General features: G+C 31.9%; 1 protein-coding gene across 6 annotated transcripts in view; it reads right to left on the reverse strand.

The window, feature by feature from the left end:
- The window catches only part of LOC143226860 (uncharacterized), a 43,824-nt gene that overhangs the window by 16,867 nt on the left and 9,787 nt on the right, over positions 1–17,170 (reverse strand). For 5 of the 6 annotated variants that reach the window (XM_076458356.1, XM_076458358.1, XM_076458355.1 and 2 more), the window contains exons 2-3: positions 13,272–13,419; positions 845–951 (exon numbers count right to left, since the gene is read on the reverse strand). In XM_076458356.1, coding sequence (XP_076314471.1) covers positions 845–951; positions 13,272–13,380 — 216 coding nt within the window. In that variant the 5' untranslated portion in view covers positions 13,381–13,419. Of the gene's footprint in view, positions 1–844; positions 952–12,481; positions 12,510–13,271; positions 13,420–17,170 lie in introns of those variants that run through there. The other variant, XM_076458361.1, reaches the window with a different exon arrangement.

Here is a 17,170-nt window from a genome sequence, read left to right on the forward strand (position 1 = left end):
ATTAAAAGAGAACACCAGTTCTATGGCCTTTTCACGAAGTTCATTTTCCCACCTTCATTTTTGTATACAATTTGATGGTGTTAATATAACTTCACACTTGCAATGAAGTAGGAATTTCTGTTTCCTCATTATCTTTTCAAATTAGGGAAGACAGGAACTATTTTTTTTCATGAGAATTATTTAAAGAGTAGAATTTTCACCTAAAAGATAAATATATTTCTACAAATCATGAATCTAATTTTAACTGAGAAAATAATGACAGCAGGAAAAAAGAATAGAATATATTTAACCAATACTTACTGAAACAAAATGTCCGATAATTTATTAATATTTAAAGAAATTATTAATGAAACAAGAAATGATTAATTAAATAAGAAATTGATATTTAATCAAAAACATTTTCTCTGCCTTACTCAGGTTCTAATTCTACTTGTTGATGGATGAGGTAGAAAGATAGTTTTAAGTCTGCATTACACAGGTTGTGCCATAGAGTCTTTTATAAGAGAAATCTTAAGATAATTTTGCCTTATGCAGTTTCTGGATTAGACAGGTTTTACTGTATTATGCTATCTGTATCCTAGAAGCATTACTAAATTACATTTGTGTACAGTTTTGTTAGTAACATGAACTTCCTGATGTTTCTCAGATGGTAAAATTAATTAATATTTTTCAGCATTGTTGACATGTGGAAACCACAGACTACAAACATCCAAACACTGATTTAAGTGAGCCCAGGAAATACATTGTTATAGCTATGTGATAATTTTATTAAAGTAACATAAATCAAGACATTGTTATAGCTATGTGACAATTTTATTAAAGTTACATAAATCCAAAAAAATACCTTAGTTTCTTTTGGTGCATTATCATGTTTCTCTTCTTGTTTCTGTTTTTCTATACCCAACTTCAAATTGATAGGTAAAGAGCTTTCTCCTATGGAATCAGCTTCCCCTGTTGGTAGGAGTATAAATTATGGTTGTTTGTCTTAAACAACAGTGTGTGTAAATTATGTTTTCACTACATTGTAATGAAATACAACACAATGCATTTAGATGAAAATGTCTGGTGTATAATTTTATTTGTAGTGTATATATATGCTGACATCCACTGGAAAATTATTAATTATGTGAAAAGTCCAGAGAATAATATAAAGCAAGCAGTAACAAACACAAGTAGGCAGATGCAAGATCTTTGTTGACACATTGTGTAAGTTTCTATAACACACTAAGACACATATATTTACAGAAGAATTATCTACCACAAAAAAAAGATAAAAATAATATCCTTATACTATAGAACAGATATGAAACCAAATTTCAAAAGTGTAAATACAATAGATGTTTTCTTTCAAAATATTGACATATTTCTTACTGAGTTGTTCTTTCTTAACAGCCACAAGGCTTGAAAGACCCTGAAGCAGTAACACCATCCTACCTAAAGTTCTCCTACCTTTTATACAACATACAGATCAATCAGCAGGGATGAACACTCGTCCCTACCTAAAGTTCTCCTACCTTTTATACAACATACAGATCAATCAGCAGGGATGAACACTGCGTCCCCTACCTAAAGTTCTCCTACCTTTTATACAACATACAGATCAATCAGCAGGGATGAACACTCGTCCCTACCTAAAGTTCTCCTACCTTTTATACAACATACAGATCAATCAGCAGGGATGAACACTCGTCCCTACCTAAAGTTCTCCTACCTTTTCCTATACAACATACAGATCAATCAGCAGGGATGAACACTCGTCCCTACCTAAAGTTCTCCTACCTTTTATACAACATACAGAACAATCAGCAGGGATGAACACTCGTCCCTACCTAAAGTTCTCCTACCTTTTATACAACATACAGAACAATTAGCAGGGATGAACACTCGTCCCTACCTAAAGTTCTCCTACCTTTTATACAACATACAGAACAATCAGCAGGGATGAACACTCGTCCCTACCTAAAGTTCTCCTACCTTTTATACAACATACAGATCAATCAGCAGGGATGAACACTCGTCCCTACCTAAAGTTCTCCTACCTTTTATACAACATACAGATCAATCAGCAGGGATGAACACTCATCCCTACCTAAAGTTCTCCTACATTTTATACAACATACAGATCAATCAGCAGGGATGAACACTCGTCCCTACCTAAAGTTCTCCTATCTTTTATACAACATACAGAAGAATTAGCAGGGATGAACACTCGTCCCTACCTAAAGTTCTCCTACATTTTATACAACATACAGAACAATCAGCAGGGATGAGCACTCGTCCCTACCTAAAGTTCTCCTACCTTTTATACAACATACAGATCAATCAGCAGGGATGAACACTCGTCCCTACCTAAAGTTCTCCTACCTTTTATACAACATACAGATCAATCAGCAGGGATGAACACTCATCCCTACCTAAAGTTCTCCTACCTTTTATACAACATACAGATCAATCAGCAGGGATGAACACTCGTCCCTACCTAAAGTTCTCCTACCTTTTATACAACATACAGATCAATCAGCAGGGATGAACACTCGTCCCTACCTAAAGTTCTCCTAAGTTCTCCTACCTTTTATACAACATACAGATCAATCAGCAGGGATGAACACTCGTCCCTACCTAAAGTTCTCCTACCTTTTATACAACATACAGATCAATCAGCAGGGATGAACACTCGTCCCTACCTCCCTACCTAAAGTTCTCCTACCTTTTATACAACATACAGATCAATCAGCAGGGATGAACACTCATCCCTACCTAAAGTCCCTACCTAAGAGTGAGCACTCTCCTACCTTTTATACAACATACAGATCAATCAGCAGGGATGAACACTCGTCCCTACCTAAAGTTCTCCTACCTTTTATACAACATACAGATCAATCAGCAGGGATGAACACTCGTCCTTACCTAAAGTTCTCCTACCTTTTATACAACATACAGATCAATCAGAAAATCAGAAAAATAAGAAAAACCAAGAGCTAAGGTGTAAAATCTGACATACTAATCAACAACCAAGGAATCACACATGAATAAGCAGGATTCACACGAAGAACAAAGTAAAAAGAAATCTAAACACTGTAGTGCAAATTGAGAAAGTGTGGATTGTGCTGCAATGGTACAAGGAGGTACTTGACGATATGATTGGTGGAAGTTAGTCACATGGACAATACATGTTACAATGACACAAAAATGAAGGGGTATAAAAGAATGGTTCACTGTTCAACATTCAGCAATGCTTAGAGGACAAATCAAGATCTAGATACTTTTGGGAAGAGAAGGTAGAACCATTTTGAAATTATATTCCTTCTTTAATTGTTTTGTCTATGCATACATTGAGTGAAGTAACAAAAAGTTGAAATGTTATGTCAAGAGAAAATGAAGTTGAAATTGTGTGGATGAAGCAAAAGTACAACACAGATGAAACTGAAAATTAAGAAATGCAGTTGTTTGAAGTGATAAAAACATATAAAAATGCATCTGAAAACAGACTCCTAAGGAAAGAAGGAGCACATGATTGTATCCTGTTACTCATAAAGATTACTGTGCATGAAGGCTGTGTTGCCCTTCTACTGGTGGATTGCTGCAACATTAGGACAAATATATCAGACATAGCCATGTATAGAGATAGGAGTTTTTCAAAGCCAGTGGGCAAAACTTCCATGGCACTTATAAGTGATGTAATAGATGATAATGATAGAGAGAGATAAGAAACATATAAGTGATGTAATAGATGATAATGATAGAGAGAGATAAGAAACATATAAATGATGTAATAGATGATAATGATAGAGAGAGATAAGAAACATATAAGTGATGTAATAGATGATAATGATAGAGAGAGATAAGAAACATATAAGTGATGTAATAGATGATAATGATAGAGAGAGATAAGAAACATATAAGTGATGTAATAGATGATAATGATAGAGAGAGATAAGAAACATTTCTGAATCAGCAGAAACATACTGTCTTCTGTTATCTTTTGATGATTTAGTGTCTAGAAATTTTTATATGTTTTACAGTAATATCTGTATGGTGAATATGAAAATGGTATTTGTATGTTTTACAGTAATATCTGTATGGTGAATATGAAAATGGTATTTATATGTTTTACAGTAATATCTGTATGGTGAATATGAAAATGGTATTTATATGTTTTACAGTAATATCTGTATGGTGAATATGAAAATGGTATTTATATGTTTTACAGTAATATCTATATGGTGAATATGAAAATGGTATTTGTATGTTTTACAGTAATATCTGTATGGTGAATATGAAAATGGCATTTATATGTTTTACAGTAATATCTGTATGGTGAATATGAAAATGGTATTCATATGTTTTACAGTAATATCTGTAATATCTGGGTGAATATGAAAATGGTATTTATATGTTTTACAGTAATATCTGTATGGTGAATATGAAAATGGTATTTATATGTTTTACAGTAATATCTGTATGGTGAATATGAAAATGGTATTTATATGTTTTACAGTAATATCTGTATGGTGAATATGAAAATGGCATTTATATGTTTTACAGTAATATCTGTATGGTGAATATGAAAATGGTATTTATATGTTTTACAGTAATATCTGTATGGTGAATATGAAAATGGTATTTATATGTTTTACAGTAATATCTGTATGGTGAATATGAAAATGGTATTTATATGTTTTACAGTAATATCTGTATGGTGAATATGAAAATGGTATTTATATGTTTTACAGTAATATCTGTATGGTGAATATGAAAATGGTATTTATATGTTTTACAGTAATATCTGTATGGTGAATATGAAAATGGTATTTATATGTTTTACAGTAATATCTGTATGGTGAATATGAAAATGGTATTTATATGTTTTACAGTAATATCTGTATGGTGAATATGAAAATGGTATTTATATGTTTTACAGTAATATCTGTATGGTGAATATGAAAATGGTATTTATATGTTTTACAGTAATATCTGTATGGTGAATATGAAAATGGTATTTATATGTTTTACAGTAATATCTGTATGGTGAATATGAAAATGGTATTTATATGTTTTACAGTAATATCTGTATGGTGAATATGAAAATGGTATTTATATGTTTTACAGTAATATCTGTATGGTGAATATGAAAATGGTATTTATATGTTTTACAGTAATATCTGTATGGTGAATATGAAAATGGTATTTATATGTTTTACAGTAATATCTGTATGGTGAATATGAAAATGGTATTTATATGTTTTACAGTAATATCTGTATGGTGAATATGAAAATGGTATTTATATGTTTTACAGTAATATCTGTATCAATTTGTCTTTGTCATGTACACTTTTTTCACAAAACGTTGTTTGTATTTTTACATACATGAACCATTTTCATTGTAATCATGCAACATTTTGTTATGCTTGATATATTAACAGATTAGAGAGTTCTCTACACCAGTAACAACGTGATTCTTACCGATTGTTCCAGAACCCAAACATAATATGGTTCACTGTGATAAATGAAATAATAATGTGATCTAAGCAAGATATTTTTTCCTTCTCAAATTATGATAAATCCATTATTAAAATCAAAACAATTTTTATTAAGTTTAAATGAGTAAGTATTTGTAGTTAGCCTTATTTAAAATAGGCATAAATGGGAACCACTGGAAACCAAAACTATTCTGTATGAATCTGGCAATTCACAAAAGAAAGAAAAAATTTATTTTTCCAGAAATGTGCTACATATTGCTCCCAAATCTTCTACCTATAACTGAGCAAACGTATGACATATTGGTGCCATTGGATAAAAGATTAAAATATACAACAACAATGTGAGGAAATACACACCTGTTTTCCTTCTGAAGAACAGTCATCTTCCCTACAGTTGGTATCTTTAGTCTGGTTTAAAGATTTTATAGAAATAAGTCTGTGACATATTTTATAGAAGTGAAATAAATGACTACAAAACTCTATTTTTAAAAGCAGACATATTCAATACAATGCATGGTAGGAATGGGCAGCTATCCCCTTCTGCTTTAATCATACACTCCATGGGTGGTATATTTATGCTTAAAGGTTATCCTCATGATGGAATTCTTCCAATCTTGTGGAGCACCCTCTTCTTAACAGTATACATTTGTGTGGCTATGGAATGTAATAAGGAAGCCACATGGCTAAACATTCAGATTTTAAAGGTTAAAGAATACCTAGTCAGGCACCACTCACCACAGAGTAAGATATACATAATAAATATTTATCACGAAAGAAAAATGGAAAAGAAAAAAAAAACCCTCAGCCCAAAGACCAATGGCAGAAAATATTCCACTTATGTTGATAAACTTCCATGAAGGAAAGATGAACCAAACGGGCCAGAAATGATATTACACATTGAGACAAGACATCTTTTGTCACAAAGTACCAGATGTAAAGATGGAGGAGAGAAGAAGCACCAATGACTGACGTTGCTGAATAAGGGAGGGACACAGTGGAAGAGGTAGCAGAGGAGTAAGTTGTAACTGGATAAGATGAGGAAACCACAGCCAAACTGGCCAGTAAGGTACAACCAGGCCTTGACACAGAGTGGTATGAATGATTAAAATCACCTAGTGAAGAAGGCAAATGGGAGGATAAACATGTAAATATTAGTCCAATCTTGACTAAAAGCATTGACAGCCAGGGAAAGAAGATGAGGATCCAGACATCAAAACAGATGTAGTGTGTGGTTGAAGGATGTGGCAAAAGCATCCACATGAGTAGTACCCCACTGAAGGCAAAGCTACCAGAAAATACAAGAATGAAGAGACCATTATGTTGGATAAATTTTGTCTGAATGGGAAAGACAACTTGCAACAAGATCAAAAGTACCCAGAACATGATATGCAATGAAATGGATATTTTACACGAGAGTCCAGGAGAGAAGATCCAACATATGAAAACATGGGGATCAAGAACTGGTACTAGCTTTGTGACTGAGATAAGCAACTAATCACTGTCAGAATAAATTATGCCAGATGATGTTTGGTCAGATGGAGGAAATTATCCAAGGTTCAATGTACAGCTAGAAGCTCTTGAGTGTGAATATGATAAAATTTCTTAGCTCTGTTAAATATTTAGGAATTATTTTAGATCGAAAATTAAATTGGCAATTTCATATTAATTCTTTAGTTAATAAATTAAAATATAGTTCTATGCTAATTTTTGAACTTAGTCATTGTGCTCCTTATCATATTTTGTTAAGTGTATATTATGCTCTCTTTCAATCTTTCTTACAATATTGTATTTCAATTTGGGGTGGCACATATAAGACTTTTTTAATTCCTATTCTGAAGTTGCAAAAAAGTGTTTTCTCTCTTATTTTACTCATAGGCTTGATACCGATTTCAGTAAATTTAACTCCCCACTTTCATATGATAAACTTTATTTATATTTTTAGCTTTATCTACATTGCATGTTTCTTTTAATAGGCCTTTAAAGTCACTTCATATTTTACGACTTCAATCTTTTTTTCCAATTAATGTACCCACACCATTAAAACAGTTACACTTCATCAATATCTTTATTTGGCACCTCGTATTCATAATTTTATTCCTTATAGTATAAGATCTTCTATTAATCGTGTTAATCAAAGAAATACTTAAAACAATGGATCTTAAATACTGATTATAATATTCTGGGAACTTTATATTGATTTTGTAAGTTTTGATTTACATTATTATGTGTTTAACCATCACAGGACGAGTTAACTCTTTGTTGATGGTTTTATATTGATATTTGATTTTTTGTGTCTAATTTATTGCTTAATAAATTTATTATTATTATTATTATATTAAAAAACACAACACCCTCAAGGCTTCTGTTGATTGACCCATCCACCCCATCCTTGGAGGGAAGCACATGTGAAAATATGTAAATCTGGACAAGAAACAGGAAGTATGACACTCACTGACATGTAAGTCCTGTCCAATACCCAATGCAAATCATCAACTATGGTATAAAGAAGGGTAATAAGCCTGCAAAGGATTCTGTGTAAGACTTCAGCTGTCATAAAGATCCCACTGAAGAGCCCACATATGAGCATAATGTTAGGGGATAAGTGAGACCATGGAAATCCACATCCTCTAAAGAGATAGAATCTATGTGAGCTGTAAGAATGTGGTGAACTTAAAGCTTGATCAGACAAAGAGAGAAGCTGAAGAGTATGACGGGCAGACTCCTGTTCAGAATGAGCTAGCAGAGAATATGATGGGCAGACTCCTGTTCAGAATGAGCTAGCAGAGAGTATGACGGGCAGACTCCTGTTCAGAATGAGCTAGCAACAGCCAGTTGTTCATGTAATAATGAAAACATATCATGAAAACACAGTGATGACAGGCAAAAGCTCAAACTATTCAACAAAAACCAGAGCTGAAGCAAGTTTGGAAGGGTAGTGTGCAAAACTGAAAACTCCCTCCCTCTCAATGGACAAACTGAAGGTATGGTTACAACTTCTGAACTATCAGGATATGTAACAAAGCATTCTCGATATCCATCTAGTTCATCCATGAACAGAAATTCCGAGACCAATGAAAAGTGAACCTAAATTACAAATACATTTAAAGAATTTCCTCACTCATTGTTCAAGTGTGTGAAAAGAAACAACAAATCTACCTTCTAATTCTAAACAACTTCCCTATTCTTGAATTCATTAATTTATCTAACTCAATAGTTATTTTTATAAATAAAGTACCCTTGTCTCTATAAACATTTGACAAAGCTACCTGCTTATTGCAGCATCATCATGAATATCAGATCCCTCTAGTAACAAATGAATTAAAGCACTGAAAATAAAGCATACAATCACGTAAGAAACATATTCAGTTTTAATACATAGAGTTTCAGGTCAAGGGTGGTTACAAAGTCAGTCAAGTTGATTAAATCCATATTTGTATAAACAGTTAACATGATATTATAATTTGAGATAGACATCACAAAGTGTTTCATAATGTATTTTAAAACCTTACAGTGCCTAAGGTTAAACTGAACATACTTAGTTTTGTACTTAAGTAATTTAAGGAGTGCACTTACCAACAACATTTTGTTTTCATTTATACCAAAAGGATATTTCTGTATATTAAAAATAAACCTCACACTTCACCAGTGTTGGTTCTAGGATTTTTCTCTAGTGGGCCAATTCATCCAATGAGTTCCATTTAATAAAGTAGGTACCAACTTTGCAAGTCATGAAAGCATAACATAATCAAGTAACTTTATTTGTAGAATCAGCAAAATGAATAGTTACAACTTGTTTTATTTGTGTACGAAGGAAACATCTCAACCCTAATTTTCAAATAAAGGGTGCATCCAATTGATTTTGTACCAGAAGTATTTCACCATCCAATAAAGAATTCTCCATAGACTTTCCTAACAGTCAAAAACTGGAAAGGAAAAAGTTCTTCTGTACTCTATGAGAAGAAATGAATGGAAACAAAAACCCAAAAAACAATGGAAAGGTGTGTGTACTGTTGTCATAAGGCACAATTAATTGGAATTGGATCTCATACTCAAAATTACGCAATGGGTTACTGCACATAAAGAGAATTGTTACAAGCCAGCACACACACACACATATATAGCCACTGCCAAAACAGTCTTGCCAAAACTGCCAGTGAAAAAAGAGAAGGAACAAATGGATTTAACACTTTCTATGGTACTCCATTCCATGTGGAATTTGGGCAACTATTCTGAGATAACACTGGCCACATAATGGGTGACGTACCTTTTACCTCTACAGTTGATATAATGTATCCTTTATCTCTACAGTTTATATCAAGATTTTCAAACCCACAATGCTGAAGTTTTAATTAAAAATATCTGTATTAAAAACCTATTTCAACTATATACATGTAACAATAAACAAAATAAATGTAGTGGAAATGGAAAAAATAAAAATATACAAATTATAATTTTTGTAATAATCTAGATTGTGCCATGTACAGAAATATAAATTTTGTAAAATGTATATTAAAAGAAATTTTTGAACTAGCAAATACAAAACTCAGGTATTTGTCATGGTATGTCATTATTAGAATTTAAACATATACGTGTCAAAAACTTAATTATAGATTTAATGAAATCAAGTACCTAAGATAAATCCTTTAATAAAGGAAAAAGAAAAATCACATGTAGGCATAGAATTTAAACACAAGATACATGATGACTTAGCTCTACCATCTTTAATCAACAGAAGAATTTAACAGGGGAAAAAAAAACTATCTTGAATCTGTTCAGTCAACAGTTAGTTTTAAATAATAAATCCATAGAAACTCTTACTCAACTACAAAACATTTATTGAAGAATTTAATTAAGCAGAAATTGATAAATTATTTTATTGTCATAACAATAAATTTAAGGATCCTTTTCATAACCACAGTTACAGGTAATTCAGATTAAACACAAAGAATAACAATCAATATTCCAAAATGAACTAAACTTAGAATAAAAACTAATAAAGCTGAAATATTAAAATATTTGAAAAAATATTGATAATTACATTATTAAATTATGGAAATAAACATATGATCCTCCATGCTTCATTTTTGAATGTATATTACATTTTATCAACTCCATAAAAAATTGTTGAAGCAACTTAAACCTATTTCAATACAAAATAGATATTTTTTTTAAAATAAAATTCAATAAAAAGTGCAGCAGCAATTTCTTATTACCCCTATTGATAAAACACTTAGTAACTCTGGTTTTTATATGTAAAAAATTGTATCTTAATTAAAGAAATTAACAATACAAGTACCTTTAGCAACAATACTTTAGAGAAGAGTAATACTGGTACTAATATAAAGAAAGCCATTAAATCATGGAATATACATTCTTTTCAGTTGCTATTTTTATGCAATTTCAAAATGGCATGAAATTCTTATCAAGGTCAGACTTATAATTAATTATTCAAACAAAATTACTAAATCTATATATATCGTTCTTAATGTGCTGGATGTTGTCTTTTATAAAATTAAAACAATATGTTTGAATAATTCAAGTAACTGTTTCAAATATGATCAAGAACATTCCAGTTTTGGAATATATAGATAAATGAAATACCTCAGTTATGGCCAGTTCTGTTTCTACTGATGATTTTACAACATTGTATACTAAAATAGATATGAAAGATTTGATTATAGTATTCAGTGACCTATTTGATAATTTTATACACAGAGAAAGAGATATTCCATAATTTCAATTTACCAAAATCCAATGTACACATATTCTCCATTTCTGTGTTTATAACATTTAACATTACTTTTAATGAACAGTTATATAAACAGTGGGTAAACAATTGGAGAAAACTTCAAATTTGGCCAAATTGCATTTGTTTCTTTATGAAAATTCATTCATAAAACAGGTTTCAAATCCTAAATCATATATGCATAACATTTGTTACATATATGACTGAACTGATATAAATAATTAGAAATTTACACCTAGCTTAATATATCGAAAAGGCCTTATAACAGACAAAAAGTAATACGAATCAGTTACATATTTAGATTTGGATATTAAGTTAGTAAATAGCAAGGTACAAATGACTATTTTTGATAATTTTTACTATTTTTGATCTACCTACCCTGAGCAGTGTAATTACCTATCTCTATTTAGTTAATTGTTTTATTACAAGTTGGGTGGAATCCACCCAGCTCAAAACCACAATGATATTGATGACAGTAATTATACTGCCATTTTTGATAATGTACTCATATGTTTACATAGTATTGCAGGTTATTACTAAACACCACAAGGCTTTCATGCACAAAATATCAGGTTTTAAATTAAGTAGCAAGATATTTTAATTAAAGATTTTCTCTTAAATGTTTTTCAGAATATTGACAAGGCAACATGCAGAATAATTTTCATTTTAAGATTGAAAATACTTTTATGCATCAGAAAATTTTTACAACCTTCAGACAATTATCAACAGTTTTTTTGGAAAAACTTTTATTTTATCTGTTATTTTCATTATCAATTTGGAATATCTGTACAAAATTGATAGATTTGATAAATTACGTAATCACAACAAAAATCAGGAAGTAACAAATTATGTTTTTTTTTCTAAAATGACTACAAATATTTAATCTAAAGAGCTTAAATGTCATAACATTATATATTTATTATTTTTATTATATTGACCTTTCAGCCATTGCTGGCTAAGAATGAAGTTACAACGAAATAGAGCACATGACCTCATGTTATCCTATCAAAGAATATAAAATTGACCTTTATTCAGTCTTTACAAAGTAACCTGTCTTGGTTGTGTTTTAGTGGACTATTTAGTATTTTGAAAAATAAAATCACTTTTCAGTTATAATATACTATATACACATACAAACACACACATTATTACAGTTCATAAATAAGATTGTAAACTTATTTTTGTTACAACACATAATAGTAAGTAAAAAATAAAGCAAACAATCATCTCTTCTAATTATGACCTTGGTACTCACAGTTGCTGCTTGACATATGATGTTAGGTCTTTGAAAATTTTGCAGGTGGAGGATATGAAACAAAATATATTTTAGGCTTAAAATATACATTTGAATAACCAAAAATTAATAAATTACTATATCTATACCAAAGAAATTCATTATAATTTGTCTAGTTTAAATAACAAAGCTGAATATGGGTTAAAAAAGAGAAAAGAAATTTCAAACAGAATTCAAGTTACCAACATGAAGGTTTGTACTGAATGAAAGAAATAACAATGTTATATTTGAAAGTAGCTGGGAAAACTACTTGTGCATATTCTAAGCTTTCAATTGTTTATTCATATCTCTCATATATAAGGAACCTTTTCCAAAAACCAAAGGAGGTAAGCAGGAGGCCACAGTGTTTGATTCAGTACATTAATGGTATCTCATCATGCAGAAAAAATAGGGTTTTATATTTTATCTTCTAATATTGGTAATCTGAGTTCCTATTTCACACAAAAATTGTAGACCTACTATTTTGACAGTTCAGATTAATCATTCAGGCCAGTTAGTAGAGCACTTGTGAAATGCTTAACCTCAACCACAGGTGATAATACAGAAGTTAAAACAGTGTACACAGTTTTAGGTTACTCAAATCACAAACAAAAATAACAACACCTCAACTAAATATAATTTACATAAAAAATACAAAATTCTCCACAAACAATGAAAACCTCAGAGACACTAATAAAGTAAAAAATGTGACATTCACACTATTTGTGCTAAATGTAAATAAAACATTAAAATAATAAATATATAAACTTACCACTACTCAACATAAAAGTTTCATCTTCCTTTTTTATCAATTTGATATCCAATAAATCATCCTGCTTCTCATCAGAAAATGGTTCAATCTTTATCTTTAATACTTCCATGGTTACACAGAAGCTTGACCTTTATATTTTTACCAAAACCTCCAGTTTGAGAAACACAAGGTAAATATTAGACATGGTTCATACTAAACTGCTCAGATCACTTTGATAACTTTCTAATCACTCAAAATATTTATATAGCACTTTTTGGAAATTAAAATATACATAAAAATCAATCAAGTTCCAGTTAAAGCTTATAGAATTCCTATTTATTTATTTGACATGAATACAGACTAAAAAGGAAAAAAAAACAAACCATTTATTGTGCTCAACTCTGCAACATGTATCGAAGTTAAATATATCAATATATTCTGCTATCATATTTTCAAGTACTTTTGCAAAAACAAGGCCCCTATTCAAGTACTTTCAAGCCCCTGAAATTCCATTCTCAATTTCAAGAACTTTCAATGATGCACATGCACTCTGATTAAAACTTGCATTCTTGAAATAGGATAAGAAATTTTAATTAAATAACCTATAAATTTATACTATCTTGATAACTTTCACATCAGTTCATACTTTTGTTCAACTCTTCACACTGAAACTGTTGCAAGCCATCTTTATCTGACAAAAAGTTATACAAACAAAATGTATAGTGAGAAACCGTGGCAATATTTACCAACAGTTTAATTTAAACATGACTGAGAGTAGGTTTTTACCCAACTGAGTTTATATCCTTCATAAATATATATAATTACACAAAATGGGACATCATTAGCCCTAATGAAATACTAAACTGTAAAATTTAATTCTGTATAAATTTCTACTGATTAATATAAATATTATAAAATTGTAAAAAAAAAAAAAAAAAGACAACTGTATATTTCACAAATACATAATTTAAGATCATGGTTTCATTAGTAAAGGCATCACCAGGTACATAGAATATATAACATAAATATATATACAGACCAGCCTTCTACTGTAAAAACAGCTTAGGAAAAATATTGTACAATAACAAAGACATAACCAAAAAGTACAGCAACAATGGTGGTTACTCACTGCATTAGGGTTTAAGACTAATAGTGTATACAAAATTCGAACAGGACATTTCATAGAAAATATAATTAAAGAACATTCTAGAAGCTGGAAATTAAGAAAAATAGATTTAACCTTTGCATCCCACTTTATTGAAATGAAACACCAATTTGATCTGGAAAAAAATGCAAAATTTTACTTATCTGTTAAATATGTAAAAAATTAAGACAGTTTGGAAATTTTAGGAATAAACAGATGTTTAAAAACATTTGTAATGACCAAACCACTTCATACCCTACTCATATATAGATGAATGTCATTTCTACTTTGTTTAAACATATAAAGTGAAATTAAATAATTACATCCAAATGAAGCTAAATGAATAAACAAAATCATGAGGAAGGATTGCATTAAAAATAGCAAATCCCAACTTCTGATTAATTATAACCATGAATTTTCATATCATAAACAAAACACACTAATATAAAACAAAATACACTGCATATTTTAAAAAAGGATCCTAGAGTACAAGCTACAACATGAAATTACAAAATGTATCCTAGGTTTTGGAAGTGACTGTAGAAGTAGGACCCACATTGCAGATGGGATACACTGTCTATCAGTCTTTACCTCCAATTTGCTAGTCTCATATAAGAAATAGACACAATTAGACTACAAATTAGGAGCAAGATGTCAGTGCTCAAGCCCACAATGTCCCACAATTATATCACCCTTCACTGCCTGCAGATAGCTGTGGAATGGTGACTGCTCTGCCAAGTTAAAATAAGAAAAAAATAAGGAAATAAGGAACTATCATTTGGGAATAAGTAAGATGAAACCTCCTGAACTTAGCATTCCTCCCCCTAATATGGTAGAGGCATTAATTCACACAACACTGAACTATATCAGGAACTATCAAGTTTACTATACTTCATATGCAGCTCAAGGTGTACATCCATGGTGGGATGAGCTAACCAGTGGATACAGCAGTTATCCAAGGACAGACCCAATTTATCCAACTACACCTGGATACGAAGGCCAAAAGGAGCAAAGGTAGATTGTCTGTTCTGAAAAAGTACGGCCCACCAAGGAAGGAAAACACAACCCAAGGTGGGATGCTTTGGTAAAGAACGAAGTTTCAAAGTATATAGTAAAGACAACTGCAAACGGCAGAGGTGCAAAAAAGGTTCACAAGGCTCTATGTATAAGCTCTGAACTGGGGAGGTGCAGAAAGCCCCAGTGTAGAGCCAAAGTCCTTGATGATGAATGGGGTCCAGCATCTTTAAGCCAAGGTTCTTGGAGAGCCATAGACCAATGAGCCACAGTCGAGTTTTGATTGAATAAGAGCACAATATCTTTAGCACAGAACATTGATCTGCTCCTCAAGTGGTGGTATAGAGGACATGGAGGATGTTCACTGCTCTTCGACATTTGACCCACAGCTGCTTGATGTGTGGTATAAAGGTCAGCTTACAGTCGAAGATTAGCTCCAAGAACGAACTTTGTCTGAGAGACCACGGGAAGCAAAACTTTACTTATAAGGAGTTCAGGGTCAGGGTTGGAGGCAAAAGTGCAAGCAAACGGTTTTAGAGAGAAAAGCTAAAGCGTTTGCTGTGGTTCACTTCAGTAAATGATTGAGGGCAGTCTGTAGCTGCCACTCAATATACCTCATGTTCGATGACTGACAAGATATGAAAGTCATCAACATAGAGACTCTTTGCAACAGTGAGAGGGAGTTGTTCAGTGATGGCATTAAGCTTTATACTGAAAATTGTGACATTCAGAACACAGCCCTGAGGGACTCCAAGTTCCTGTGGAAAAGAACAGGAAAGTATCAAACCTACAAGAACTTGGAATTTCTGGTCCATAAAAAAATTTTAATAAAAATGGGCAAATGGCCAAGTAACCCATATATATAGGTCTTGCAAAATGCCATACCTCCATGTTGTATCATAAGCCTTCTCAATTTCAAAGAATATTGATACAAGATGTTGTTGTTCAAGAAAGGCTTCTCTGTTTGACGTTTCAAGTCAAATTGGGTGGTCCATGGTAGAGTGCTGTTCTCAGAACCCACACTGGGTGGGTGAGAGGAGGTTGTTTGATTCAAAAAACCAAACAAGATGAGCATTAACCTTCCTATCTAAGGTCTTACATAGACAGCTCATCAAAGCAATTGAACGTTAGTTTGAAGGAACCTTGGGATCCTTCCCAGGCTAAAAGAAAGGTAGGACAATAGCCTGGGGGCAGGCATCAGTAAAAACATTCTCCTACCAGATCCAGCTAAAAACAATCAGAAGAATAGCAAGAGAAACATGAGATAGACGGCACAGCATTTCATAGTGTACATCATCAGGTCCAACTGATGTAGTGCCAGTTTCACCGGTGTAAAGAAATGATTATAGTCATAGAGACAATCAGCTTGAAAGGAAAGAGGTGATCATTCTGCCCAAGTCTTGATGGCTAAGAAGGTAGAAGAAGAAGCAGAAGTGCTAGATACCCAGCAAAAGTTTTCACCTAAAGCTTCTGTGATGCTCCAGGTATCAGCTACTTCCTAGCCAACAAAAAGCAAGATCGAGAAGGGAACAAAATTATATTGCCCACTGACCTTTCGATTCTTGTCCCATATGACTTTGGAACTGGTGGTAGAAGATATGCCAGTTGTGAACTTAATCCAAGATTCCTTATAGCTTTGACTTCTTACCCACTAAGCATGTGCACGGGCCTGCTGGAAAGCAATGTGGTTCAAGAGTATGAGATATCCCAAACCCATTTTTTGGCCTTCCGTGCCACAGAATTCCACTACGAATGAGGATAT

The sequence above is a fragment of the Tachypleus tridentatus genome, chromosome 9 (assembly GCF_004210375.1).
Source record: "Tachypleus tridentatus isolate NWPU-2018 chromosome 9, ASM421037v1, whole genome shotgun sequence".
NCBI classification, from domain to species: Eukaryota; Metazoa; Arthropoda; class Merostomata; order Xiphosura; family Limulidae; genus Tachypleus; species Tachypleus tridentatus.